We start from the raw sequence: 26,567 nt of genomic DNA, 5'->3' as shown, positions 1-26,567 counted from the left end.
GTAAGCCCTCAGGGGAAACCAGTTTAAGAATGCTTTATTCTAGGCGTTCATTTTAATTACAACCATAATTATTTCTGGGCATGTGTATGACCCAGTTAACAAACCCATCTTCAGCATCTCATGGTCTCTCCGACCCTACACATCTCTGCAAGGAGGTAACCTCAGCTCCTGGCAACAATGAGCAAAATTATTTTTGAAACAAGCTGTCGAACTGGTTGCTACCTCTTAATGAAAATGATTTTTTTTTAAAAAAACATTTCTAAGTGTATAAACAGCCCTTCCTCCCAAACCTGGTTAGACAAGAACGTTCCTGGGTGTGGACTGCCTTGTATAATTAACTGCACAGCTGTAGCTTCTGAGCCCCAGTAAGGTCTGTTTCTTTCTTTCTCCCTGCATCTACCCAGCATAATCCAGGCATTCTCCTCCTCCTTGCAGGAGCTCCAGGTGCGTCACTCTGGCAGAAACTTTCCTGCATTCCACCATCATTCCTTGCTGAGACAACGACCAGGCAGACATACCCGCTTTGTAGAGGGTTGAGAGACAGGAACTGGAGGAAAGACTGAGCAGTGAAGTCAATTTGCCCTGTTTACATGATGGAAACGGGGAGTGCAGCAAGGACAAATGGTACCACCGGGAAGCCAGAGGACGTGAAGAGTCCATCTGCCCCCAAAAAAGAAGAAGAAGTGAAGAAGACCACAAACCCTGGCGGAGGTGAGAAAGAACCTATGAAGGGCACTGGCAGTGCTGCTTTGGAGGCAGGGCAAATCAAGAGCTCTCTCTTCTCTGGGAGTGACTGGAAGAGGCCCATCATTCAGTTTGTGGAGTCATCCGATGAGAAGAGATCGACCTACTTCAGCATGGATTCGGCAGATTCAAAGAAGATGCAATATGCCAGTGGACAGATAGGAGACATGAGGAGACCACCCCTTTCCTTTCCAGAGAAAGGTGATCTCCGGAAGCCCCTCTTCTCCTTGGATTCCAAAAAGAGCTTCCTGCCTAGTGAAGGGGAAGGGAGAAAGTCATTGTTCTCTGGGGGGCAGATGGGGGACCTGAAGAAAACTTCCCTCCCTCTGGTGGAGACAGGGGACCTGAGAAGATCCACCTTCAACAAGCCTGACAGAGCAGCTGGGTCACGGCCCAGGGTGAAGCTTGAAGATGTTCTGTGTGATTCCTGCATCGACAACAAGCAAAAGGCCGTGAAGTCCTGCTTGGTGTGCCAGGCTTCCTTCTGTGAGCTGCACCTCAAGCCCCACCTGGAGGGAGCAGCGTTCCGAGACCACCAGCTCCTGGACCCCATTAGGGACTTTGAAGCAAGAAAATGCCCTGTGCATGGGAAGACCATGGAGCTGTTCTGTCAGACAGACCAGATGTGCATCTGCTACCTCTGCATGTTCCAGGAGCACAAGAACCACAGCACAGTGACAGTGGAAATTGAGAAAGCAGGAAAAGAGGTAATGCTCTTTTTATTGCACATTCCCAGTCTTTCCAATGGACCTCAATAATTACTGCTCTCCAGCCTATAGTCTCCCTTAAAATCATGTCTGCAATGTAATTCTGGGTGCAGAGGTGATAGATGGGAAGTGCTTAGTGGAGAACTGGTATCGCCTGGGTTCTGCTGTAATGGGATTGTCTTTCTCCTAATGGCTGGTTGCAGCAGCACAGCATTGATGTCGTGTAGCAGACTGGATTGGGGGGGGTGGAAAACCTGGTTTCCACCTCTGGTTTCACCACTGACTTTCAGCAGAAGCTAAATCAAAACCCTATATGCTAAGTTTTCAAAAAACTGTCTCAAGTTTTGACAGTGTTTGCATGGTGTTACCCACAGCCAGAAAGGTGGGGTGTTGCTCAAGTTCAGGACCTCCAGAATACAGGTGGTCAGATCAGTGGCTGCTCAAGCTACTAGTGGCTGCTAGGTTACTATCAAAAATTGTGCTCTCAGCTACTTAGAGTAAGATTATGTGTTTTTTTGTTTTTCTTTTCTGTTACGGATATAATAGTGTCCAGCTACACCTATGGAAAGAGTCTTTTGAAGCTTAGATGAAGAAAAAAATCTTGGTGCAAACACAAAACATTATAATTTCCCCTGAAGTGTTCTACAATAGGTTCAGAGAATGAACATCTAAGGAGATGAGGCTGATATGTGAAACAGTGCTTATGCTAATGAAAAGTCTTCCACCTTTGTTTGCTTAGAGTCTCATGCTGTTTGCTTTCTGGGTGGATGCACACTTATTCCACCAGCTCTAGTCAAGATCAGGGTCTCAGCATGTTCGGTGCTGTGTGTCCCCATGGTAAGAGCACATCCTGGCCTAGAGACCTTCTGATCTAAGCAGGCAGGACAGGAGAGATTACAGAAAGGAGACTCATGAAACGGTAACATAAAACAATTTGCCTAGAGTCACACAGACAGTCCATGGCAGAAACTGGAAGGGCACTAAGGTCTGCCAAACCCTAGTCTTAAGCACAGCCCAAGCTAGTGCTCTGATGTGGTGAACAGGAAAATACAAGTACCCGCTGTTGGAAATTCTTGAGTTACCCTTAACCTGGAAGAAGAGTTTAACTCTAAAGTGCTAGGAAGATGTTTCTCAGAAGGCTGAAGGAGCATCTTATCTAGAATTTATCTCTGTCTTCCTGTGTGAACTTCTAGTCTTTTTTTGCAATGTCATCTCCAGCTTGCAGCCTTGCTGAAATCAGTCAAGGTTTCTTCCACATCTCAGCTAGTCTTAAAGAAAATTCCTGCAGGGCTTGCTAGCCTGCTGTTTGTTTCATAATTGCTTGTTCTTGTGTTTTTGATGTCAGCTCTGAACATAGCATATGCCTAACACTCAAAGCTGTATCTAGTGTCTGCCAGGTTGTCCAATTCCTCTTAGCTGTTTCTCCTGAAAACAGGTTAACAGTTGCTTCCTGAGGAACCAAAGCTGGCCAGAGCCTTCTTCCTGTGGTTGGATGGACCCAGAACATCTTTCTTTTAAAGAGACAACCATAGCTGTGCAGAGAAGACTTCACCTAAGATTTAAACGATGTTTGATTTCTTTCCCAGAGCCCTTGTGCCAGTCTTGTTAGCTTCATGCTTTAGTTACTGTACTGTCCTGTGCTGTCTCTGCTGCTGCTAAGCCTGAAGGATTTAGGGCTTTATCAATATGAATCACACATGTGCAAGTTTCTCCTGACGAGTTTTGATCGTGTTGTAACTTGAGTGAGCATTCACTCAGACAAAAACGATTAATAGGATAGCTGTTGCTTACAAATGTTTATGCCTATCCCTGATTTATTCACCATTAGTGGAGCCTTAGCAAGAACCACAAAGAGCTATGAATGTTTCTAAGTCCCTTGTGTGCACCACCTATTCTTTTCAAGTCTTGGAGATCAGCCAAGTTGGAATATGACCACAAATTGGAAGAGTGGCAAAGTGTGGCTGGTGTTGCTGGCCTTTGTGGAAAGGATAAGCAAAAAACCCACGTCAGGTCAACCTCATCCCTTCCCTGTTTTCACAGCTTGGCATTCAAGCAGCTCCAGGTAGCTTTACTGCTTCCAAATTTGCTAACTATGCCACTGGACTGGTGACCAGAATACAGCTGTATCAAGACAGACCCTTTCTCACAGTGTTGGTTGTCAAGGAACAAAATGGCTTATCTGCAAGGATTTCCCTGTCCCTGGCTATACTGTGACTCCAAATCTGGAGAGGATTCCAGCAGAACTGGGGAGCTTTCTGTGCTGTGATGCACTTAAGCCTGGCTGTCAACCTGGGTGCTCAGCAACTCAGTGTAGTATGTAAAGTGTAATATGCTTGGTTTAAGTACATCTATTCCTTTTGTATTGCAGAACTAATGCAGGTTACAGTCTCTTTCATGAATTTATCTTTGCTGTAAGCCTGCAGGGAAGAGAGATGCTGTACCTCAGTGTTAGGAAAGCAAGGGATAGCTTAAGATCCTTCTGCAGAATTAGGTAACTCTGCTTGCTCCACAATGCAGACAGAGACAGTACAGCTTAAGAGATGAGGAATGCAAACGAGCCGGTATACAGACACCTACTAGTTAGAGCACTTAAGCAAGCAGTGGAAAGCTTGATATCTTGGTCTGCGAGACAAGAGGGAGGGAGAACACAGCAGCATCTTCCACTCGTCAGGAGCCTGGGGTGAGAGTCACTCATCCCCCTTTTCCTGGTGTGCTGCTGAGCAGACCCGAGTGACAGGCACAGGAGGCCAGACACAGACAACTTGGCAGGCAAGACCAGGACCTTTTTTCTGAGTTTCCGCCCAGTGGTATTTGCGTATTTTACCCAGCAAACCTTTAATGCCTTCCCCAGATGCACTTCGTATTCGTTTCCTGCTACAGGTTTAAAGGAAAAGTAACATCCCCACCAGAGTCAGTACAAGAAACAATCAAGAAAAAGTCTGTGAGGCTGGGTAATAACCACACACAGCTGACAAGTAAGAATTGTCAATAGCACCTTGTATGCTCCAATAAAACCCTCTGGCCAGCTTGATTTATCAGCAGAACTAGAGCCCTTCCTTCTTCAGACAGCATCCTTCATTTCAAAAGGGGATCCTTCATTCAAAACCTGTTTTACAGGCTTATTCTCGAAACGAGACAACTTCACATATGCCTGCCAGCCACAGAGCTGTAAATAACCTGGCATTACTATCCAGTGCCAGCCTTAGTACTCAGCATGTCAGGTCAGTTCCAGTGAAAAGCACTTTGATTTTTTTCTTTAATTTTTTACCTTTAAAGAAAAACTCACATTGTACAGCAGGTTTAAAGAGGCAGCAGAGAACTGCTGTGCAGAAACAGGAGCTGGGTGTTCCTCATTTCAACAAAGCGAGTTTTAAAAGGAAAGGCTTCACAGAGTCTGAACTAGGCTTTGAAGTCAACCATCCACAGAGATGGATCCAGAGAGATTTCCATCTGAGCCCTCACTCTATTGCTTTTACTGTCTGAATAGACAGCAAACAAGAGCGTATCAATATGCCAGTGGAAGGAGTTCTGGCCTTTGATGCAAGGTTAGGGCACAATATGGCTGTGAGACCTTATCTACACTAGTTGTGGTTGCTCTGCAGACACAGCTTAAAGTAGACGCTCTTTCCACAGAGATGGTGCAGTTACCTGCTGGACGTTCTTCCTAGCTGGAAGGCTGGGGAAGCTGACCTGCTGCAAATTGAGATTTAGAGTAGATTTGCCTGTTTGCCTGCATTCTGCATTAACATCTCTACAGTGAGGGCACAACCCAGGGAAAATCCACCAGTTTGCAAGTAAAGAATTCCCTTCAAACCGTGCAAAGCAGAGAGCCTTTTCTGGCCTCAGCTCATGCAGTGACTACTGGCATATTTGCAGGATGCCGGCAGTGTCTCTAGAGCCTGTAGCCCACTGACATCCACCTCTGCCTAACAAAATCTTAGACAGAAAAATGTAATGGCAAAACCAGCAGAAACAATGTCTCAAAACAATCTGCTGATTTCTGAGCCATGTCATTTCCAATACAGCCCCTGTACTGGGACAGCTAGTTTAAACACTTCTTCTCTCGCTTCATTATTGCATTTGGTTGTTGCTGTCAGGTAATTAGCATAGCTCTCCCTGGCTAGTTGCACAGGGCTGTTCCCTGATTCAGGGCCTGGGTTCTCAGAGCATGAAGACATGATGATGCTTGTACTGCTGCCTTGCAAAATTGAGTTGCATCACAATGCAAGACTCGATCTCACATCGTTCCGTCCTTTACAGCACAAGGGCTGGGTTCAGTTGTGGATGTTTAGGTGTACACTCTGAACTTTCACTTAGGCTTCTTGACTGTCCTAATTAACCTAAACTCCAATAGGGGATTCTCTCCTAGCTCAAAGGCTCTCAGTGCCAGCGGTTCTCAACCTGCTAGAGTCAAAACAAATGGTCTAAACCTGTATTTCCTAGATCTTCTTCACTGTTACTTCTGCACCATAGGGACTGCCGCCACAACAGGTGGAGCTGCTATATTATCTTTCATTAGGACCTTCTGAACCCCAAGTCTCACCCAATAGATTTGTTCTGGGTGGTCCATCACATAAGGGGAAGGACCTGGAAAATCTGAGAAATATGAAGAAAGCTAGTTTCTTTGTAGGGAATGAAGCTGAGAAGTTGACTGTCCCTTGTACCTGTAACTACCCTACTGCAAATGTAACACAGGATATATGTAGACAGCTAAAGCAATCTTCCAGCCAGCCTGAGATTGAATGGGGCCTTAAAACATCATGAAATCACCTTTGCTGAACCCCTTAGGTTGTGGTCCATCTCCAGAGCACCCCTACTGAATTTGCTTCCTCATGCCCATGTCACCAGTTCTTGTATTATTCTATAGTCTCCCTGGACCGCTTTTTAACATTTTTTTCTTTGGTAGGACTAGTTTTAATGTTTGTACTATCATGCCACAAGACACCTCTCTTCAGCTTCCTTGCTCTTGCTGGTGTCTGTACTAGTGTTTCTTTTTCCATTCAGTACGGGTATTTTAATCCAAGCCAAACCTGGATGACTGTGGTATTTGTGTTCAGGCTATTGGAACTATCTCTGTAATTTTCATTTGCAAATCATAGTTCTCACTTTAAATTGTTGGTCTGCTTTTAAGTAGTTGATACATCCCATCCCAAACTACCCTTCTGGTTGAAGGTATATTTTAACTGCAACAAACTGTTAAGAGTTAGCTATCACTTTTGAGCAAGTAATAGTTTGCAAAATTCCTTTGCAATCCATCTTAATTAAAAAATACTATCAAAGTATAATATTGTTATCACCGCCTTCCAGTCATCACTTGAAATTTTTTCCTGTTACCTTTCTTTTCAAATCCCCTGTGTTTGGGAGTGTCTACATGGCTATGAAAGGTCTGCTCTTGTCAAAAAAAATCCCTCCAGTCCCTCTCCGAGTTCACTCAGGTTCTTGTTGTAAGAACATCCTGATATTTAGGGATGAGGAGGGAAACAAGATCTCCCATTGCTCAGGAGATGTACCTTTTACTTTGCTAACAATTAATGCCATCTGGATGTAGCTCTGTGGCTCAAGGAAACAATTTGCATTATAGTTTACTTTCTCACATTGGTTTCTGCAGTGCAATGAATATCTCGATCTAAAATGCTTGTGTATCATTGCATTTCCCTGCTGTGCAAAGACAGTTGCACATCTTTGACTCTTGACGCAGAGGACATCTCACAGTGCACATGAGAATGGAAAAAGGCATGCATTCCTCCAAGTCACTGTCTTGAAAATGTGAAAACTATGGGATCAAGGCTCATGCCTTTACTCTTTATCACTAGTAGAGCAAATTTTCTCATCTTGATACCCATATGATTCCCTGATGATCCTGTACAACAAAACCACTCTATGGCTACTCTGAACCCCTGCAGAACATGAGCTTCAGCTCATGATGGCATTCAGTCGACTACTGAAGGCTGTCAGGGTGTACGGATAATATTTAGAGGGCCAGCGCTCTCCTAACTCTCAAAAAACAAGGGCAATTGCAATGACAATGTGAGGATTGAGCTCTTCTGGCATTGAGATACCTTTGAGTACATTTACCTTTCTTGATCCCCCTTTCTTTTACTTTATAAGGCAATAAAACAACTATCAAATTGTTTCCCCTCTATATATTTTCTAAATGGGAACAGCTAGAGTTCAATAGCTCTCAGATGCAGCTGTGCTTGAATTCAGGCTCAACAGGATGTTCAGACACTATGGGACTGGCACCAAGACAAGAGCCCTGATGGGCTGATTTCCCTGGTCTGAGCTGGTTGACTCTTGCCTAGTCTTCATCATGTGATGCTGTTTTCTACTCCTTGAATGGAGAACTGAAAACTTTTAAACTTCCACCCTGAGGGCAACTATAATGACAAGAGAAGACCCAGGTTTTCACGTTGCATTATGTTCTTGGATGGGCGGCAAAGCAGAGGGAACTACACCTTGTGTTTTAACAGCAGAGAGATCTCACTGTGTTAGCAGCTGTGGGAAAATAGCCATTCCTCATCTCCCCTGCCTCTAACTGTTGGCCCAAATGTAAGTGCTTTTGGGTAATACAACCATTTGCCAAAGGATCCCACAAACAGCGGGTTTTCAGAACTCTTCTAACATGACATAGCTTGGTTGTGGAATACGGGTAATTTCTGCTAACTACATAATTCCTAAACTGCTCTGGGGGTAAGTGTCCCATAGCCAGATTGCCTGTGGTTATAGTTGTGCTGTGACCAACCTGTACACACATGAAACACAGAAAGATCTTGAAATACATAAACCAGGGCTTTGTCATGATCTGTTGGGCAGAGATGTGGTGAATATGAACGACTGAGGGAGGGGTTGCTCAGAGTTAACGGCACAAAGCATTACTAAACAGCCAGGCCCTGGTCTGATCCAGAGACATGGCATGCACACCGACCAGCATGTTACCCCAGCGCATGGCTGCCCGGCCCTCCAAAGGCTCCAGTTCTATGAACTGCCTTGCATGCAATTGTCTGGTCTGAGCTTCTCTGGGAAGCCAGTGCAAAACGAAATGCAAATGAATCCCAGTGAAGTTGCTGATCTAAGCCAAGCATGGTTGACTACACCTCCTCCCTCCTCCTTTTGTGTTTTTTATTTTTTCCAAGCATTCCCCAGCTTCATCATAACATGAAAGCTCTCAATTCAGAGCAAATTAATCCACAATCCTGTCTAAACAGAATTCCTGCCGGAGGCATCGTCCTCTTGTTGCAACACCCGTCGAACGTCATTCCGTAATTACATGAAAACTGTTATTGCTGCAGAGGCACACCCTGGGATGGGCCCTGTACTGCACACACAGCTGAATTTTGAAACAGCTCTTCCCCCTCCAGCTAATGACTCTCATGTGATTAAAAGCAGCACCATGACAGTAGCCTAGTAGGTGGGTGCTTCTGCTGCTGTCTTTGTGCAGGGAGCTGAATCCCTTGACCCAGCGAGAAGCTTTGGGATCTTGTCCAGTGTCAGCACATGATCTCCATTTCAAGCAGTGCCAGGAGCCTGTACCTCCCAGCTATTATTGTTCAGGGCCAAATGCAAAAGTGGAAGCACAGCGCCTCTTTGAAGTAGGCCACCCTCAGCCCCGGTTCATGAGACTCCTCTCTCCTCACAGGCTGAGCTTTCACTGCAGAAAGAACAACTGCAGCTGAAGATCATTGAGGTAGAGGATGAAATGGATAAGTGGCAGAAGGAGAGAGACCGTATCAAGGTGCGTATGGGATATTCTTTTTAGTTCATTTCTCTGTTTCTCCTGTTCTTGTCCCTTTTTCTTTCTTTTCCACACTCTCTCGTGTCTCTCCTCTGTTCCTCAATTCCTCTGACATACCCAGGTCTTACTCACTCTATCCCTTTTACCCAGTCTCTATCTCATCGCTCTCCAAAACTCACTCATGCCAAATCTTGGAAACAACAACTCCTGCTGAAGTCATCTTGCAACACACCCTGTAAGAGATCAAGAAGAATCACCACAGCCTTGTTACAAAATGATCCAAAGCACCTCCCTGCTTTGGGTCCCTTATGGTTCTTCCATCACCAGTAGCCAAGCTGATTCAGAAACAAAGGCATGCTGCTTTTTTCCCTGCTAGACCACACATAAAAATAAACTCCAGAAGGGCTCTGGATTGCCCAGAGATAAGGCAACAGGAATAGATGCAGTTACACCAACAAACATCTTGTTTATAGTGGAACAGCGTATTTCAATACTGATACAAGGTTCCTTTATAATTCTTTCACTGCACTAAAGGTTAGAATATAGTAATGGTGCTATTTTTTTTGTTTATACCCTAACTGAATAGAGCAGTGAAAACACTATTTAGAGACACCCCAGAAAATTTGCATAATATTAATAGGCAAAGCCATTCTTCTCCCTTTTATGTGGTACACACACATTGGCTTGCCAGTTCTGCTTTTCATCTCCTTTATTATTATTACTACTACTATTATTATTATTATTATTGGAAATCTGACCTAGAAATTTTAACTCTGAATATAGTTACGTCCACAGTCCTTCTGAGGAATATTTCAGAGGGACCTAGAGGTCAGATTTGTAAAAAGTGTTTCAGCACCTTTCATCCTTTGAAATGGTGGGAATTTGGTCCTCAAAATTCTTGAGGAGCCAGAACCATGATTTAGAAAGTTAAACAGTGCTTTTAAATATCACCTAAGAGTGCAGTTCATGAATTGAAATAAAAGATATGTTCTTATAATCAGGAGGATAGCATGCCCTGTAGATTATACACACGCAATTATTGCAAGAACAAGTATTACTTCTCTTGGTACAACTTTTCTAGTGCTAAGACTTACATCCTTAGAGTCTCCATATTCACAGTCTAAATGCTGAGACTGCTTGGACGTGTCCCCATCTATATCACTCTATTAGCAAGTGAATCCCTGAAAAGTTTAAAATTTTACTTCTTTCTCCTATGTCTTTCCTGCTGCCTCCTCTCTCGCTTCCCATTCCCTCTGCAGAACTACACCACCAATGAGAAAGCCACAGTGGACCAGCATTTCAAAGAGCTGATCCGTGACCTGGAGAGGCAGAGGGATGAAGTGAAGGCTGCCCTTGACCAGAGGGAAAAGATTGCATCGGAGAATGTGAAAGAAATCGTAGATGAGCTGGAAGAGAGGGCAAAGCTTCTGAGGGAAGACAAGGAGAACAGGGAGCAGATCCACCAGATCAGTGACTCTGTGCTCTTCCTGCAGGTAACTAAGATCTCATTTTCCTTTCCTTTTTTTTTTTCCCCCCCGTGAGGACAGGATTTGTCCCAAAGACAAATCCCAAGTTGTTGTAAGACACATTAATCATCTCCAGTTCAATGCAGATGTATGGCAGGAACCGACCCTGACATTTCAAGCTCTCAGCTCTGGTAGGTGAAGAATGAACTTAGGCGTGCTAAGATCTGGGTTTTTTTTTCAGATGGTTACAGCTCATGGGCAGAACATTTGTCTGCCCCCTCCATCTTCACTGTTCTCCTTTGCACTTCATACTATTTGGAGTCTAAACATTAGCCAGTTCCCCAGAATCTAGTCTCTGTCTCTTATGTTTCTCAGTAACCTCTCCTCCCTTCTTTTGGCAGGAGTTTGGGGCTTTGATGCGGAACTATGTTCCCCCTCCATCTCTCCCAACATACAGTGTGCTGCTTGAAGGGGAGAGCATGAGCCCATCTATGGGACTCCTCAGAGATGATCTCCTGAATGTCTGCATGAGGCATGTGGAGAAGATCTGCAAGGCAGACCTTGGCCGCAACTTCATAGAGAGGAACCACATGGAGAATGGTAGAGTATACGAGATCTGCTTCTTCCCCTCCTTCCCTCCCTGGGAAAAGCCTAGCTCAGAGTCAGAGGACATGAAGTGTGAGGAGTGTGCTCTCACAAAGAAAGTAAGTAAGGACCTAGGGAAAGTGAGAGAAACACTATCTGTAGCTGGAATTCATTCTGGAATATCAGAGCTATCCTACCAGACCTATGTGGAGATGCAGCCAGTTGAACTGCCAGGGATTTTAAGTATCTCATATGTAGAGGACCCAGGGGTCCAAATCAGCCCCTCTTCCCTTAGCACTGTTTTGCATTATGGCTTGACAATGTTTAATCAACTCAGCCACCTCCTGGATGGGACTTCAGAGCAACACTTCTCTTGGGAGCTGAGCACAGTGACCTTTCCCTCCTGTGAGAGGCCAGCAGGGACACCCTGCCTTGTGCCAGGCTCTGACAAGACCCTGCAAGTTTAGCATGACAGCTTCTATGTGAAAGGCTGTGCAGATATACTAAGGCAGCTCAATGGCTCCCTAGGTAAATCAGCAAGGCAGTGGCAGAAATGTGAATGTAGCCACCCCGGTATGGCAATTTTGAAACTCTGTTGTTCACCTATTTATACTGCTCCATTAGCACATTTGCTCTGCTGTATGACATACCATTTTACAACAGACCATTTCAGCCACTGTTTGCCTGGCTGGAACAGGCAAATACCCTACATGCACCTGTCACTGAAAATCTAGTAACAGATTTACCAAGTAAAAAGGTCTTCATTTTGGTGTTCAGGCCAAGGTATGACTCAAGCCGGCACAACTCTCTCTGATCATACTTCTCTGCATGTTCCATTAGGGAGAGCTTTGTTTCCCACCTGCCCTGAGCCAGGGTGTTGAAGGGACACACAGTGCCAAACGGTCCCCACGCTTCAGTGATGTTTAAGGATCTTTTAAGATGATCTTTCTTACGTGAATAGAGAGGTCATAGTCAACACCACAGCACTGCAAGGAATCCTCTAAGTTTTAGAACCCACTTAATTTCTGTGTCTCCCAATTAGTTCTGCAGAAAGGACTTGTCTTGCATCAAGCTCACACATGAGATTAGGAGGACAGGGCACTCGAACGGGACTCTACAACCAACTTGTTCACTTCCCTGCTCTCCCACAAATAGCCTCTGCAACCTTGGGCAAGTTACTTAATCCCATGATATGACCTCTTGCACTAAGAATAATAGGGATGGGAAATAATTGTTATCTCACCAGGCTCCTATAATCTATTAATTATTGTGGAACCCCAGATACCAGAACAATACAGGTCAAGAAGCTGGATAGGTAACATGAGGATAAATTGCACCCTGCTGTTCAGGAGGATGTGTGACTTGAAAAGATGCAGGAATAATCTCAAGTCCAGTTCACACAACACAAGCAGCTGAGGAACTCTGCTGCAGATCTGCAAGATCACTTATTTCATTCAAATTCACAGTACTTACTAGACATTCCTCCCATATCAATACACCACCTATTTCCTGGGCCACACAAATCACTCCAAGTTCCTTCCAGAAAACACAGATCCACCTTACAAGATTATATGACAATGGAGGGGAAGAAATAGCAAAAAAAAACCCTCCAAATCCCAAGACAAAAAACATGGACAAAAAGCAGCCAGTTGAAAAGATGCATATAAGTCAGAACAACATGGGTTCAGTTATTGGTCAAAATAATGTTTTTCAGAGCCTGGGTTTTGTGAATCAGCCTGTCTGGCATTCACAGTCCAGAGCAATAAGAATGAAGGTGGCATGGGACCAGAGTACATTTACATCTGTAATAAGAACCACTAGTATTCATCAAATGACAGTCTGTTGCCTTCCTACATTAAGGAGAGAAAGAGCAAGTCCCTGGCCCCAAGGAGCCTGCACTGCAAACAGTTCATTAATGTTTATCTAGCACCATCATTCTCCCTTAGACATAAATTAGATGGACCAGATACTTCCAGTCCAGAGAACCAATCTTTCAGAAAAGTTAGGAATCACATTCAAAGTGCTCACGATGCATAGCTACAGCCACATTTTTAAACTCTCTCTACCCTTAAAGTAGTACCAGGAATTGAACATTACTTGTCTTCCAGCATTTAACACTGCCACATACCTGGTCAGATTCTCAACACTCCATCTGCTAAGGTTTGTCAAGAAATTTGGCTATAACTTAATACATCAGTAGATGACAGGCAGCTCAGATCCAAAAATCACTTTTGTACGTTTTTTTTTCTTCTTCTTTGTTCACCTGAAGATTTGCAGAATTTCCAAACTGTGGATGGCATAATGCCAAAAGGGTTTTGAATGCCTGACTACTCACGGCACTTCTGAAAACTAGAATAGTAGCATAAAAGCACTTTGCATTCAAGTTACCATAACTTAGGAAGTTACCTTCCATCTGCTCAGTTGTTTTTTCCAATCCTGAAGCAAACACATTTTACTTGGCCATTTGAACAACCCAACACGTGCATGCATATGTTCAGTTCTAGTAGCTCTGCGTAAAGACTGACTACTTCTTGATCACTTGATCACTTTTAATTAGGGTCCCCTCCATGTTACTGATGCCAGAAGTCCTCAATGGTACTTGAAATCTGTGGGATTCAAGTGCCAAAACATTTCTGAGCTGGGCAACAATTAACTACTGCCAAAAACATGGGCACTTTGAGAAACTTTACTGGGGATTTAATGGACGCAGCTTGGAGCCTGCCTAATGAGAACAACAGTGATATCCACTGAGTTGGGAAATGTTATTTAAGGTGAGTCTCAGAAACTTCAGAGCTCTCTGTTTTTCAAACCACAGTTACACTTGAAAGAGGATAGCACTCTGCATCTAGTGACTGCAAGGAAATAACTCCACAATTACTTAATGGATTTAATTAACTCAGACTCCCCCTGAGTCATTGCAACAAATTCATTTGCAACCGGCTTGATCTTCTAGGGTAAAAAACTTCCCAGGAAGAAATATTATATTAATGGAATGAAACCTGCTTAATAGCAGACTCCAAAGGGAATCCACTTTCTTTTAGTTGTCATAACAGGTACCTACTTAGTAGCGTGACAAGGAGGCAAATAATCAGAGAGCATCCAGGGAATTTAAATAACACAGAAATAAATTGGAGAAAAAAACATAAAAGTTTGTTCAGTGACTTAAGAATCAAAGAATAGAATTATTTAAACATGGGAACCAAATTTACCCCTTTGCAGAGAACAGGTTTATATAACACTCGAAGCCTTAAAAGAAAATATTTTTATGAGCAACTGTACTGATAGAGCATAATTTCCTGTGGATCGGTGTTGGAAAACCAAAACCAGGTGGTGTAATTCTTGGCAAGAGGGTAGGTTTCATCCACTTTGTGTGAAGCCTGAACCAAATGCTCTTGTCCAAGAGCCCAGGAAGCTAGAACTGTTTGCAACTTGGGTTTAGCATCCTTTTTTAAAAATGGAACAAAACCAACCCATTGAGCCCGCCCAACACTGACTTTCTTGAGCTTTGTCATACTTGCAGTTCAAGATCTGCTGGTTGAAAGCCAACACTGTGCACAGGTTAAACACACAAAAGAAGCCAAACTCAAACCACTGCTTTTGAAGTGGGATACATTTTTAGCCACACAGCAATATCTTGGTAGGAAAAGGCCTCAACCCTGACGTCTCCCTATGGATTTTCAGGAGATAGCGTATCTACTGAATGGCCCAATGCTTCAGCTGTGCTACACCTCCAAGGGAGCTTTCTCTTTTATCCCAGGCTGAACCTCTGGGCAGCTACAGCACTGCTTTACCCCTCAGCCAAAAAGTCCCACACAGGAATTACAAAAACAGGGGGACTTGTTTTCAAAGGGCAGAACCATCTCTCCTGCAGCACTTCAGAAAGCAATTCCAGTCTGTTAACCCCTTTCCCCGCCTCCCATCCCTCTCAAGGCCACTAAACTGCCTCCTTCAGCTCACAACTTGCTCTGCTTCTCCAGGTGACCACCGGTTTGTGATGAACAACTATGAGTGGAACCAGCCCGACAACTTGAAGAGATTTTCCATGTTCCTGTCTCCCAAAGGTACAGCACCCTAATGGTGGTCAGGTTTCCTCCAAACACAGCATAAGAAAGGAACTTCATTAATAATTTGTCCCAAAATTTGCTTTCCCTCATATTTCCTGCTATCCTCCCGACAAGATCAGTCTCTCTGCATTTGTTTATGCCAGGTCTTCTCTCCAGCCTACAGAGCTTTGAGAAGTTTTTGCCTTTTCATCTCAAACAAGGCAGCGAAGGTTCTCAACTCCATGGAGGAGAGCTGGAGCAACTGAACTCTTTCAAGAGCCTAGTTTGTGAATATAGGGGAGTTTTAACATGGGTTACCGGGTTGAAGTAAGTGTTATTCTCCGCCAGAAGCTTACCCCACTGTGCTATCAAGTGTGAAAGCTACACTAGGCTTGCTCTGCATTAGGATTTTACTTTTGCAGAATACATACTTTTTCCCTGCAAGGAAAGGACAGAAATAGCAAGGAATATGTCCTAAAGAAGCAGGAGTCTGGGGTTCTTTTCTGAGCTCTGACACTGACAAAAGCCCTGGTGATTTGCTTATGTCCCAGTTGTTACATGAACACTGCAGAGTGAGTCTTTGGAGTGAATGACTCTTTTCAACACATTCAGTTGTAAAATGGCAGTTGTCTATTTCTAAACTAGTGTCAGGACCTCCAGAGCAAGAAGCAGAGCGCTAAAAGCCTAGGCAAAGCAATGCCTGTAGAAACAAAAGAACAGAAAGGGTAGCATAAGATAAGTAACCAAATTTTCTCTGTTCTCTAGAGAGCAAGGCCCTGCCTGGATTTTCGAGGTGTTTACAGCTGCTCTTCTGCAAAGGCAGATGGCAGGCGGGCAAAGGGATATGCCAGCAATTAGCAGAGGCACTCCCCTGAAGGCGTATTTGGAGTGCAATATCGCCTGCTCTGTCCTTAGGGTTTCATGGGGATAACTCAGATCCCAACACTGAGCCCTTTGTCTGGATTTCCACTTTGCCCTTCTCCTCGGTTACCAGCCCACACCTGGCAGCTCGCTGGCAGCCCTGCCTGGTGCCATGGGGGTGAAGATGACGTTTGGAGCAGATACTAGGGGCAGAGGCAATGTTTCCAGTTCAGTGTCCACAAGTCTTTAGCAGGACTGTTTCCTGCAGGCCCCCCAAGTTAGGGAGCACAGCCTCTTCACCTGGGGCTGCAGAGGGGCGTTTTGGGAGTGGTGGGTTTGTTTTGCATGGAATCTGTCTCCAAACGCTGCCCAGATGGTTACAGCTGCTGTTCTGCCCCAGCTGCTTCAGGGCTTTACAGGTGCTGTGCTGTCAGGGAAACACATGTTCTGCTAAGCAGGGCTGCCGATGCTGGGGAGAGTCCACAGCCTCAGCCCTGCATCTCAACCTTAAGAGATGGTTGAAAGCTAGTTCTGAAGTTGCATGGGCTGTACCCATCACTACCCAAAATGTGGGGCTTCAGTGTTCAAGTGGAAATGGCCCAACATGCAGTTGAAGGCGGGGGGGTGTGTACGTGTGTGATGGGAGGAATACAGCAGACAATGCCGTTCTGTCATCACGGCTCCCATGTGTGTCTGGGAGAGGGCTGAAGCCTGATGTGGCAAACAAGGGAAAAAACATTTGTGGCAGTGCCATAGCAGGGCATAGCCTGGCTGCTCACTGCTCTGGACTGCAGTGCTTGGGCTTCCCTCCCCTCCTCTCTGGGGGATCAGCTGCTGCGACCTGGGAGCCAGGGCTCCCTGGTTCCCAGCTGGGATCCAGCATCCCAGACTCCTGAAGGATGTGCCAAGAGACACGAAGGATCAACAGGGACTTCTAGATACAAGGTTCTTATTTAGTGCTGTTTATTGGAGCCAGTGGGGACAATTGCTGGGTGCAGTCAGCTACAGAGTAGTGTGAAGGTTGCACAGCAGCTTGCAGTACAGTGGCCCACTGCTTTCTGCAATGGACTTCTGAACATACAAATACTGGGGGAGTATTTTTTCCGCCTGCACATCTACGTTTTCCTGAGAGCACAGACATGTTGCCTTCCAAAGCTACTCATTCTGTATTTTCTACCAACAAAGTTCCTTTGTCCAAAAAACCTAAGCAAATGATTGCACAGAGTCTCTGCTGAAATGGGGATTGAACAGCACTGGATTCTCAACCAGGGTGAGGGCTCAGGCGTGACAGAAAGGAACCAGCTGCTGAAGCCACACTGATGGGGACTTTGGGAACAGAATGAATCAGCAGGCAAAAGAGGAGGCATGACCCAGTTAGCTTGCATGCTGGCTAGCAAAGGATTATCCGATGAATAATGCAATATACCCATAGTCATTTAACTCTATGGAGCCTTCTATGCTCTATCGATGTGTCATGTAGAAATCCAGCCCTGACTTCAATTGCATCTTTTCTAAGGAATTCCATAAAATGGGAAGCAAAAAAAGAGGATCACCCTTTGCATTGCATAATAAGCACAGAATCCTTTAATATCTCATGATAGTTTTGTGACACACCCTTTTTCTCGCTAGGCTGGAGCACTGCAAATTCTGCCTTAGGCCACAGCGGCAAGTGTGTTTGCTGCATTGAGGAACGCTACCCAAGCAGTGCTCTGCGCTAATTGCAGTGGCTTGTACTGAGAAACTGCTTGGATCTGAGATGAACCTACAGGTTTTTAAGCCCTGCTTAAATTCAAGCCGCCTTCCACTGCTCGTCATTAAAGACAGTATCACAGAGCATCTGCCTACAGGGATGACGTAATGAGGCGGGGGGAGACATAAAAGGTTTCAAATACTGCCTAAAAGATAGAGGAACAGCCTGTTCCATGGCTCAACACTCCTTTCTGTCCTCTTCCAGTGAGCTTTCTTCTCCTGACATTGCAAACGGTTTGGCCAAAGCCAGGAGGAGGTTGGAAAGATCATCTTGTGCCTTTGGAAGTCTTTGAATGAGGAGTAGAAGGGACTCAGCACACAGAGAGGGAGAGACAACTGCTTAAATAGAAACACTGCTTAAACAGAAGAGCAGTCCACAGGATGGCAGTAGAACAGCTCAAAGCATTTGTCTCTTTTTCACTCTTCTGGGAGTCCAATGTCTGACAAAAGGGGTACAACAGCACTAGTCTGCATCACAGCATGATGTCCTAGTGAAACCCTGGTGCACATGCCTGTCAGTGGCTGAGACAATGTGTGCTTGAGCAAGAAACGTTCCTCTCCTTGTGTCTCTTGAGCCCTAAAACCAAGCCTCTGCCCACAGGTCACTTTGCAGAGTAGTCATGTTGAGTAGACAAACTCGAGCTGGCAATTTAACGCATCTAAAGACAGCTCCATGTAGTGAGGGAGCTTTGTTCTCTAAATGAGAAGTCTATTCACCATTCCCTAGAACCCAGGGAAAAAAGACCAGGCTTTCCTCTACTCCCTGGTCCCAGATTTCTGGTTTGGGGATGCTTCCAAATTGGTGGGGACTGTTTCATAGAGCAATGCCAGGCACAGGCTTTTGAGCCAGCTCATCAAGAGCCGACTGCTGAACTGGATGCTCTTGTTTTACAGCCAGTTTCAACCCACGATCATGGGAATTTTCCTCCTTCCAAGCGACTGAGGAAACACTTGGTACGGGTAATTCCGACTTCAGTTTGAAAGGAACTAACCCCCCGTGCCACTGCTTTCCAGCTAGCTAACCAACCTTTTCTGCTTCCGCTCTCATCTGTCCTGTCACCTGTCAATCACTGTTTCACAGAACCATCTCTTAGCTGGGTTATCAGCACCATCTGCATACACCCAAACCCAGGGTCTCGCTGCTCTACGTGCTATGTATGTAGGAGGGAAAGGCATCCCTGGTCTTCAGTGTTCAGACAGTGAAAGAAGATGATGGAAAACATAGGTGTCAATTTGCAAAGATCCTGAGGTACCTAACCAACTCAGTGGGAGTGCCAACGTCATTCCAGGCAGCCTGTGGAGGTTGTGGCAGAACCAGGAGAGGACCTCAAATACACTCAGCCAGTCTCAGAAGCACAAGGTTGCTCTTCATCATATATACACCCTTTACTTAGCTTGTAAGTTCTCAAAGACAGAGCCTGACCAATGTTCACTGTCTGTACAGCATCTAGCACAATGGGGAGGGGGTGCTTTGAGCTAGTTCACTGAGAACTAGCAGCAGAAAGCCATGCCTTTTCTTCCCAGATCCCCACTTTCCTTCTTCTTGCCTACACTTTTTTACTTTGCTCCATTCATGTTCAGAGGGTCTTGCCTTGCCTTTCATTCAGAATCAGCCTACAAGTATCCACAGCCACTCTACCTGGGGGAGCTCTCGTGACTCACAGCCACACCTAGGTCATTCCTGCTTTTCATGCCACAGGCAGGGCTGTCTCCCTCTCATTGCGTCTGCTCTCAGATTCATTCTGGCAATCAAAGCCTGACCCCAACAAGGCCAGGAGAGGAAGCCTTGTTTTAATTTCCATGGGCTTTGAATAAAGCCTCAACTGCTCAGAGGCAAGGGAGCTTCGGCAATTACATAGTTTTGCCTCGTTACTCCAGTCTGTGGAGATGCAGTTTACTTGTGAGGAAGCTGCTGCTCTTCGGTCACACCTGCACTCTGGGTGTCTCAAGAGAAAGGCTCTTCCCTGCCTGCCTGGAGCATTGGGATCTCTTCATACTTGCACACTGTGTACACCGGGACCCCACAACTGACTGCTCTCATCTGCCTTTTCTTACTTAAGAGAAAATAGACAAAGCTATTAGTTCCCATTTTCCCCCAAGCTGGTTGAAGGTAGTTTTACAGGGTGTGTTTTGAAATGCTTAGGCTTCCCCACTACAGCATGCAACACCACGGAATAACGCAACCTCTTCTATCTTCCAGTAGGCAATGGTACTAAGCTGCCTTTTCAGTTCTCCTCGGTGGGACAGAATCCGCCTGGTGACTTCAGCAAACAGTCTGACGGGAGCCTCTTCACTAAGACCGGTACTAGGCATTTAGTTTCTTCCCCCTTCGTTCTGCCCCTTTTTTAGGTGATAAGATGTTAATCCTGTTCTTGCTCCCCCAGAGAAGGCCTGAAGCAGTCCTACACCTGGCCCGTATCTCCTGCCCTGACTGTCAATCTCTTAGATATGTGCACATGTTTACATGAGCAACTCACTCTGCTGAGCCAGGGCAACAGCAGTTTATTAAAGAGCGTTAAAAACTTTTAAAAAGTTATATGTAGTGAATAGTTGAAGGGGTTTTAAATTTTGTTTGTAATGGGTAGAGGTGAGAATTTTTGATGATTTTAGGGGTGTAGGGACCAGGGAAAGATACTAGGAAATTTTGTTCACAGCCATTTACCCCTCTAGCTTCATCAGTGTTTTAAAACAGCTATTGTCCTGAAAGAATAATAGCCACTAAGCACGACCTTTGAAAAAAAATAAAAATGCAGTACCTGCCTGTCCTCCTTCATCTGAACCAGAATCCCCCATTCACTGTCTCGTAATCCTCTTTTCACTACCCACTAGTTCAAGGGCACCAGAGGTGGAATCCAAGAACATCAGCACCTGCCAAGCAGAGTCAGGTCTGATTAATTTGCGAATGGGAGATGGTAGGGAAAGGCCTTTGCCCGATAGCACTAACATTGGTTGTGATTCAGCAAGGCTGGTATTATGTTTGAATCAGAACTGAGCTGGTGTGGTAGAAGGGGGTTAGGGCTTATCACACTGCCAGAGGTACTGTCATTAATTTCTGACGTGAAACCCAGGCCTCAGATCTTTACACTAATTAAATAGCCTATAGTGTTCTTTGCAAGAGTCAGAATGCTTAGTGCGGGACTTGGCCTAAATTTAGTTGGACTGATTGCATTCCACCTCTCTGCATTCCTCAGACATTTTAATTAGACAGACCTTCTTTACTCCCTTTTCCTAACTGATTGGGTGATGGAATAGGCATCTGTCTGATGGCTGTTGTGTCCCACCCCAGAAATGGCTGCATTTCAGTGTTAAGCAATGCAATACTAATTATGTGGCACTTCCAGTCCTGCTACTTATCTTGACGCTTGCAATGGGAAACGGGGATGGTGGCAGGGACTGATCTGTAACAGGCTCTTTTATGTTGTCACAGCTTATCCTTCAATAGTGAGACATCAGTCTGCAAAGGTGACGCCACAGACATGGAAATCCTCTAAGCAGTCTGTATTGGTAAGAAATATACCCTTGGTGTGAAAGCACATGCACAGCTTCAGCAAAAAAACTATCTGTTCTAGGGATACCTGAGACTTCAGAGACTAGGGCTTGAGTCCTTTGGAGACAGGAAAGTAAAAGCTTCAAGTCAACACCTATTATTTTCTTCTGTAGTTAACTGGATCCACAGAGGGATGTAGATTAACTCTCCTACCTCCACAGCTCTGGGTTTTAGGAATAACCAATACTTTGAAATGATGCTTTGAAAAACCTGGTGTAAAATTTAATCCAGACTTCTAGAAATGATACAAATACTATAGTACTATGTGCTATCTGTAGTACTTTTCCTCCCTGCAGGGATATCGTACACTCTTAGTCATTTGTGACATCTAGAAAGCACAGATTGTGTAAATGACACCGAAGACAACAGTATAAAAGTATCTTGCTAATGACATCCAACAGTGTGCAGATGCAATATCAAAGGGGTCAGGCTACGATCACAAATTACTAGAAAATCTGTAAGTCATTCACTTTGCACTCTTAGCACAGAACAGGTAACAGTGCACAATAAGGAGCAGAGGACAGTGATATTTTAGGTCTTGTAATCTTAAATATACGAGGTTAACAAACAGTTAATGGCATAACCACAGAAACCCTAAATTAATATCTTTTTCTTAACATCCCTTCACACTGGGCTGCATTAAGATCTTCCATGACTGGAATTAAGATCAAGTTTTTGCCCCCATCTCCGCAGATGAAATCTGTTTTTTGAATTCTGATTATACATTTGTGAAATTATTTACTGTTCCCTGGATATTAGACTTGTAAGAAGCAAAGGGTTAGGAACTGCAAGCATTTCTACAATAAAAGAAGAAAATGGGAAATACACAACAGTTAGAAAGTGGCTGCCTAAGGACTGCAGCTGTATGTCTCTGCTAAATTTTCAAGGCCCCACCAGGAGATAGATGCCAGTGAAAGGGATGTTCCTCGGTAGACTGTATCACTTTCAGAAAATTCAGCCTTGAGTCTGAATGTGCTACAGCAAAACATACCTCTTAGGAACAGCAAAGTTTTGCAATATCTTATGTCTGGCGTTTGATCACCGCCTTCCTAAAAATCATCTAATTCATCATGTGTGTGCCCAGATGGAGACTCTTCCCAGTGATTTTAGATACCAGCCTATCCTCTCTAATGGTGGTGTTATACTGGGGCAGTCTGGTCAGGAAAGTGAAGTCTCTGCTAGCACTGGTGAATGTGAGTATTGTCGTCTTAGAAATAAGCACTCCACTGCACGGCAGTCAGTGTGCTGTGCTGCATGAACACAACTTATGTTTTCCTTAATCCCAGAGAGAAAGCCTGGGTAACTTCTTCCACATGAAGTCACCAGTCTTTTTCTGTCTCTCTCATGCATACACTTGTAGCAGCTATTTTATTTTTATAGCCTCTATTCACCAGATATCCCTGAACCTAACAATTGAATTGATAAATATAAGCATTAAAAAGTCCTGAAATAGAAATACACGCTGTGGACTGCAGTAGCTCTGCAGGAGCTTTTATGGTCTATTGGGCCAATAATCTAGTTTTTAAAATAGTCTTAAATATGTACTTAAGTAATACACATTCTAAAAGCTCTGTAAATATGACTTTTCACAAAGGACTACACTGTTTAAGGAGGAATGTCTCTTTAACCCACAGGGAGTTCTTCAAAATGAAGCTCCCCCTCTTCCATCTCTTAATTATATTGGAAATTAAAGCCATAAAATGAAAAGAAATTCAACAAAAGGGAACATTGAGCAGGAGGTATTGGGAGTTGGCACTGAGCAGCCTAGATGGGTTGGGTTTGCTCTGCCCATGCTTCCAGCCTCCTGCCATGCCTGGTATTAACTAGTGTGCTGCACAAAAGCATACCAGCGTGGAGCTGTGAGGTCTTTCCCACCTTCTGCAAGTGAGATATGGGCAGTGGATCAAACGTAAGACACATCAGACATTACAAAAATCACAGTTGCTCCTGATTCCTTTGGTCATTGCTTCATTGGTTTGAGCATATTCTCCTCCAGGCTGGAGATTTTGCCTTGAACAATGCCACCAGCTATCACAATCAATCAATCAGCTTTTGTGTTTTGCAATCATCCCAGGCCAACACTAGGCTGCACAACACAACTTTGCCACGTGCTGCTTATTTGTAATGGTGCAGATAAGAATGAAATTCCAGGGGTAGGTGCTGATGAGAAGAAATACAATTAGAGACTGCAGTAAACAGAGCTGGAGAGACAGAAAACTGCAATTTTCCTTTAGGCTCTGCTCCTGTCCCTCTACTTATGCTTCTGTCCACACAAACGTTTAGTACTGGACCCTGCAACATATGGAGGCACAAATAAACAATACACCACTGTGTGAGAAATTCCATGCACAAGAGTTTTAACTTGCCAGCCAGAGAGCGCAAATAAATACCACGTGACTTAGTTGATCGCTCGCCTAACTGTGCATGGCTTTAAGTGTGAAAACTCCAGGAGTTCTCAGGTTAGTGAGCAATTAAAAGACACTGACAGAAACATAAAAATAAAGGTGACATTCTTCTCCTCCCAGAAATCTCTCATCAAACCATGAGTCACAGCCGAGATTTTTATATGATGCACAGACTCATTTGGCTCAGGAATGAAGTCCATGCAAAGCATGTGTGTAAATCAAAACGCATTTGCATTTGATCACTCCAGCACCTCCAGTAGTGAAATGAGGCTGTGAGCTCTTCAAGAGGAATGACTGAAGGTGTTAATATAGGAGTATGTTAAGATATATATGGTTGGGCTACCTACTACTATGAAGTATAGTTGGTCAGAAAAAGGAGGTAGGTCAAACTCACATGCCCCAAATTCTCCATTGCAGTCACATTACCGCCCCTTTTACGTCAACAAAGGCAATGGAGCTACTTCCAACGAGGCACCTTGATTCCTGAAGATTTAGGGAAGAGCTGGCAGCACTTCAAGTGAAGACTCAGCTGCGGATTTTCATGGATGTACCTGCTACTGTATTAACCTTACTGCTCTAATCTCTGCCAGGGAGAGGGAAGGTGCAGAAGGGAATAGCCTTACTAGAGGAAACAAGGACTTTTTCCAAATCACCTCATCACCTTGAAAGCTCTGTAGGCCTTAACAACATAACCCCATCCTCTGCTATCACCTCCTCATTCCCTCTCTATCAATGCCCTTCCTTTTGCTTCTGCAGAGCGAGTTGCTCTGCTTCTCCTGGGAAGCATGCATGCTTGGGTAGCACACTCCCCTGCCCTGCTATACCAGTTGCCCCCTTGTCCTGAATATGTTTGTATGACCATAGCTAGTAAGTCTTGGTGAAAGGTCCCAAGCTGGGAGCGGGGGGGGCAAAGGTCTTCCTGGAATGGAGAGGACCCAGTCACTGGGAGCAGTGACAGGCTAAAGTTCCTCCCATGCCTCTCTACCCCATGACCCAGCCCTGCTTCAGATGAGGGCACACAGCTCTTGCTGGGATCAGGTCCAGCACTGCCACCTCCCTGCAATCCGTGCAGACCCCCCCAGCCCATACCGGTGGCAGCACTCTTCCTCAGGGCCCTTCGTCAGCTCATCTCTGCTCCTGCTGGCTTTCAAAAAGCCAGTCAACAGGACCTGTTTGGAGCTGCTACAGCCCACGGCCAGCTAATGGTGGAGAGCAGACTTTCTATCCCATTAAAGTACAACTTCCAGCCACCTTTTCAAATTAAGAAATAAAAAGAAAATCCATCCTATTAATGTAAGATTGATTAGATGACATAGGTATTGGGTGCTTTTTTGTTTTGTGATTTTTTTTTTTTTAAGTTCCCTTAAACCAAAATTGATTTATATATTGCAGTTCAGGAGTTTTTTCTGCAATGGGAACTAGTATCATAGCTTTTTGCTCAAGATAAGGTTTTTTTCATTTGTCCCCTGGATAGATGAATCACGTTAGCACTCAGCTTGCAAACCAGCCAGGGTTGGTTAACCTTTGCATGATCTCAGATTATTTTCCTTCCCCTTGGACAAAGCTGACAGGTGAGGCCCATGCTATGCAAAAGCCTCCCCAGGCCAGTCAACTGGAACAGACGGCCCATTACAGGATCAGAGCCCTCAAGCAGTGCTAAGTAGCTGCAGAACGGAGATCCAAGACCTGACAGCCAAGTTTCACATGTTTTGCTCTGTTCACGCAGATTTTGGAACAGCTTCCCCTCACCTTTCTTACTCCCAAATGCTAGCAACACCTTGCTGAGAGAGGTCGCGCCTATTGCTCCCTCAAAATTACTTTCTTGCTAATCCCCTTGCAAAGATACTTGCTGCTTTTTAATCTGACACCTCAGACAAAACTTCTGAGGCTGAAAGTTGGTTGCTTCAGAATACATGAAATGGCACTTATTTTAGAATTATTTTTTTTTTCCCTTAATGACCAGAGGAGAAAGGGATAGCACAGTAGAGAAGGATGTGAAGAAAGGGAAACTGGGAAAGAGTTACAGGAAATACACTGAGGGTTTGAGTATGTGTGTGAAAGGATAAAAATAAGCTCCCCTTCCCCAATATCACTGTTTGTTTTGCCCCTGAGCAGTGTCCAGCAATCACTTGGGTCCCTTATGTTCCAGTAAAAGCTTCCACCACCTCCTTTCTATTGTCCAAATTGCAGGCACCATCCCGCCTCCTCCAAGACTCAGATATTAAAATCCCCCCCCTTCCTTCCCATCCCAAAGGAGACCTGCTGCGGAGCCAGCCGGGATCTGCCCTGCCCCTCGCCCAGCACACAAATGACCGGCCGAGGAAGCGAGTGTCCCCTTCCTCTCTGCCGCAGCCCCCATGGCTGGATTGCTCCCCTCCCTCTCCTTGCTTCAAGGGCCTCACTCAGACCTTGCACCCACGACTTTTCACGCCGGCACGCTCCGGTGACAGGAACGGAGCTGCTCCCCGTTCACGTTAGCCAGGGAGGACACTGGGCCTCCCCTTCCAGCCCTGCTGGTCTCCCCCCAGCCCTTTGCCCCGCCGGAGAAGCACGGGACAGGGTACAGCTCCGGCCCCACTGTACCTCGCACTCCCGGGGAACTCGCCGTGCAGCTTCCAGATGTATTGTGCATGAACTGTTTTTATCGTGTTTGTCTTGATCAGCAAAGCAAGAAGAATTCCACCTCCTCAGACAGGACACGACTGCGCTGATGTAAATGAGGCCCTTC

General features: G+C 45.0%; 1 protein-coding gene across 2 annotated transcripts; it reads left to right on the top strand.

The window, feature by feature from the left end:
• Positions 1-593: 593 nt before the first annotated feature.
• Positions 594-24,319, top strand: TRIM29 (tripartite motif containing 29). 2 transcript variants are annotated; one of them, XM_009981371.2, is made up of 9 exons: positions 594-1,451; positions 9,088-9,183; positions 10,443-10,676; positions 11,051-11,249; positions 15,212-15,295; positions 18,782-18,841; positions 20,088-20,189; positions 21,315-21,391; positions 24,257-24,319. In XM_009981371.2, exons 1-9 carry the CDS (start codon positions 594-596, stop codon positions 24,317-24,319), a joined length of 1,773 nt encoding a protein of 590 aa, XP_009979673.1. The 2 variants fall into 2 exon arrangements, with proteins under 2 accessions (XP_009979673.1, XP_086483112.1); XM_086626986.1 differs by having other exon boundaries at positions 18,782-18,847.
• The last annotated feature ends 2,248 nt before the right edge of the window (positions 24,320-26,567 follow it).

Source organism: Tauraco erythrolophus, chromosome 26 (genome assembly GCF_009769465.1).
Source record: "Tauraco erythrolophus isolate bTauEry1 chromosome 26, bTauEry1.pri, whole genome shotgun sequence".
NCBI lineage: Eukaryota > Metazoa > Chordata > Aves > Musophagiformes > Musophagidae > Tauraco > Tauraco erythrolophus.
This window is presented reverse-complemented; position numbering and strand designations above follow the sequence as displayed.

Coding starts and splice junctions, on each gene's coding strand:
- TRIM29 (XM_086626986.1), top strand. CDS start 594: ATGGAAACGGGGAGTGCAGCAAGGACAAATGGTACCACCGGGAAGCCA. Junction 9,184..10,442: donor AGGAGAGAGACCGTATCAAG/GTGCGTATGGGA, acceptor TTCCCTCTGCAG/AACTACACCACCAATGAGAA. Junction 21,392..24,256: donor CCTCTAAGCAGTCTGTATTG/GTAAGAAATATA, acceptor TCTCCATTGCAG/TCACATTACCGCCCCTTTTA.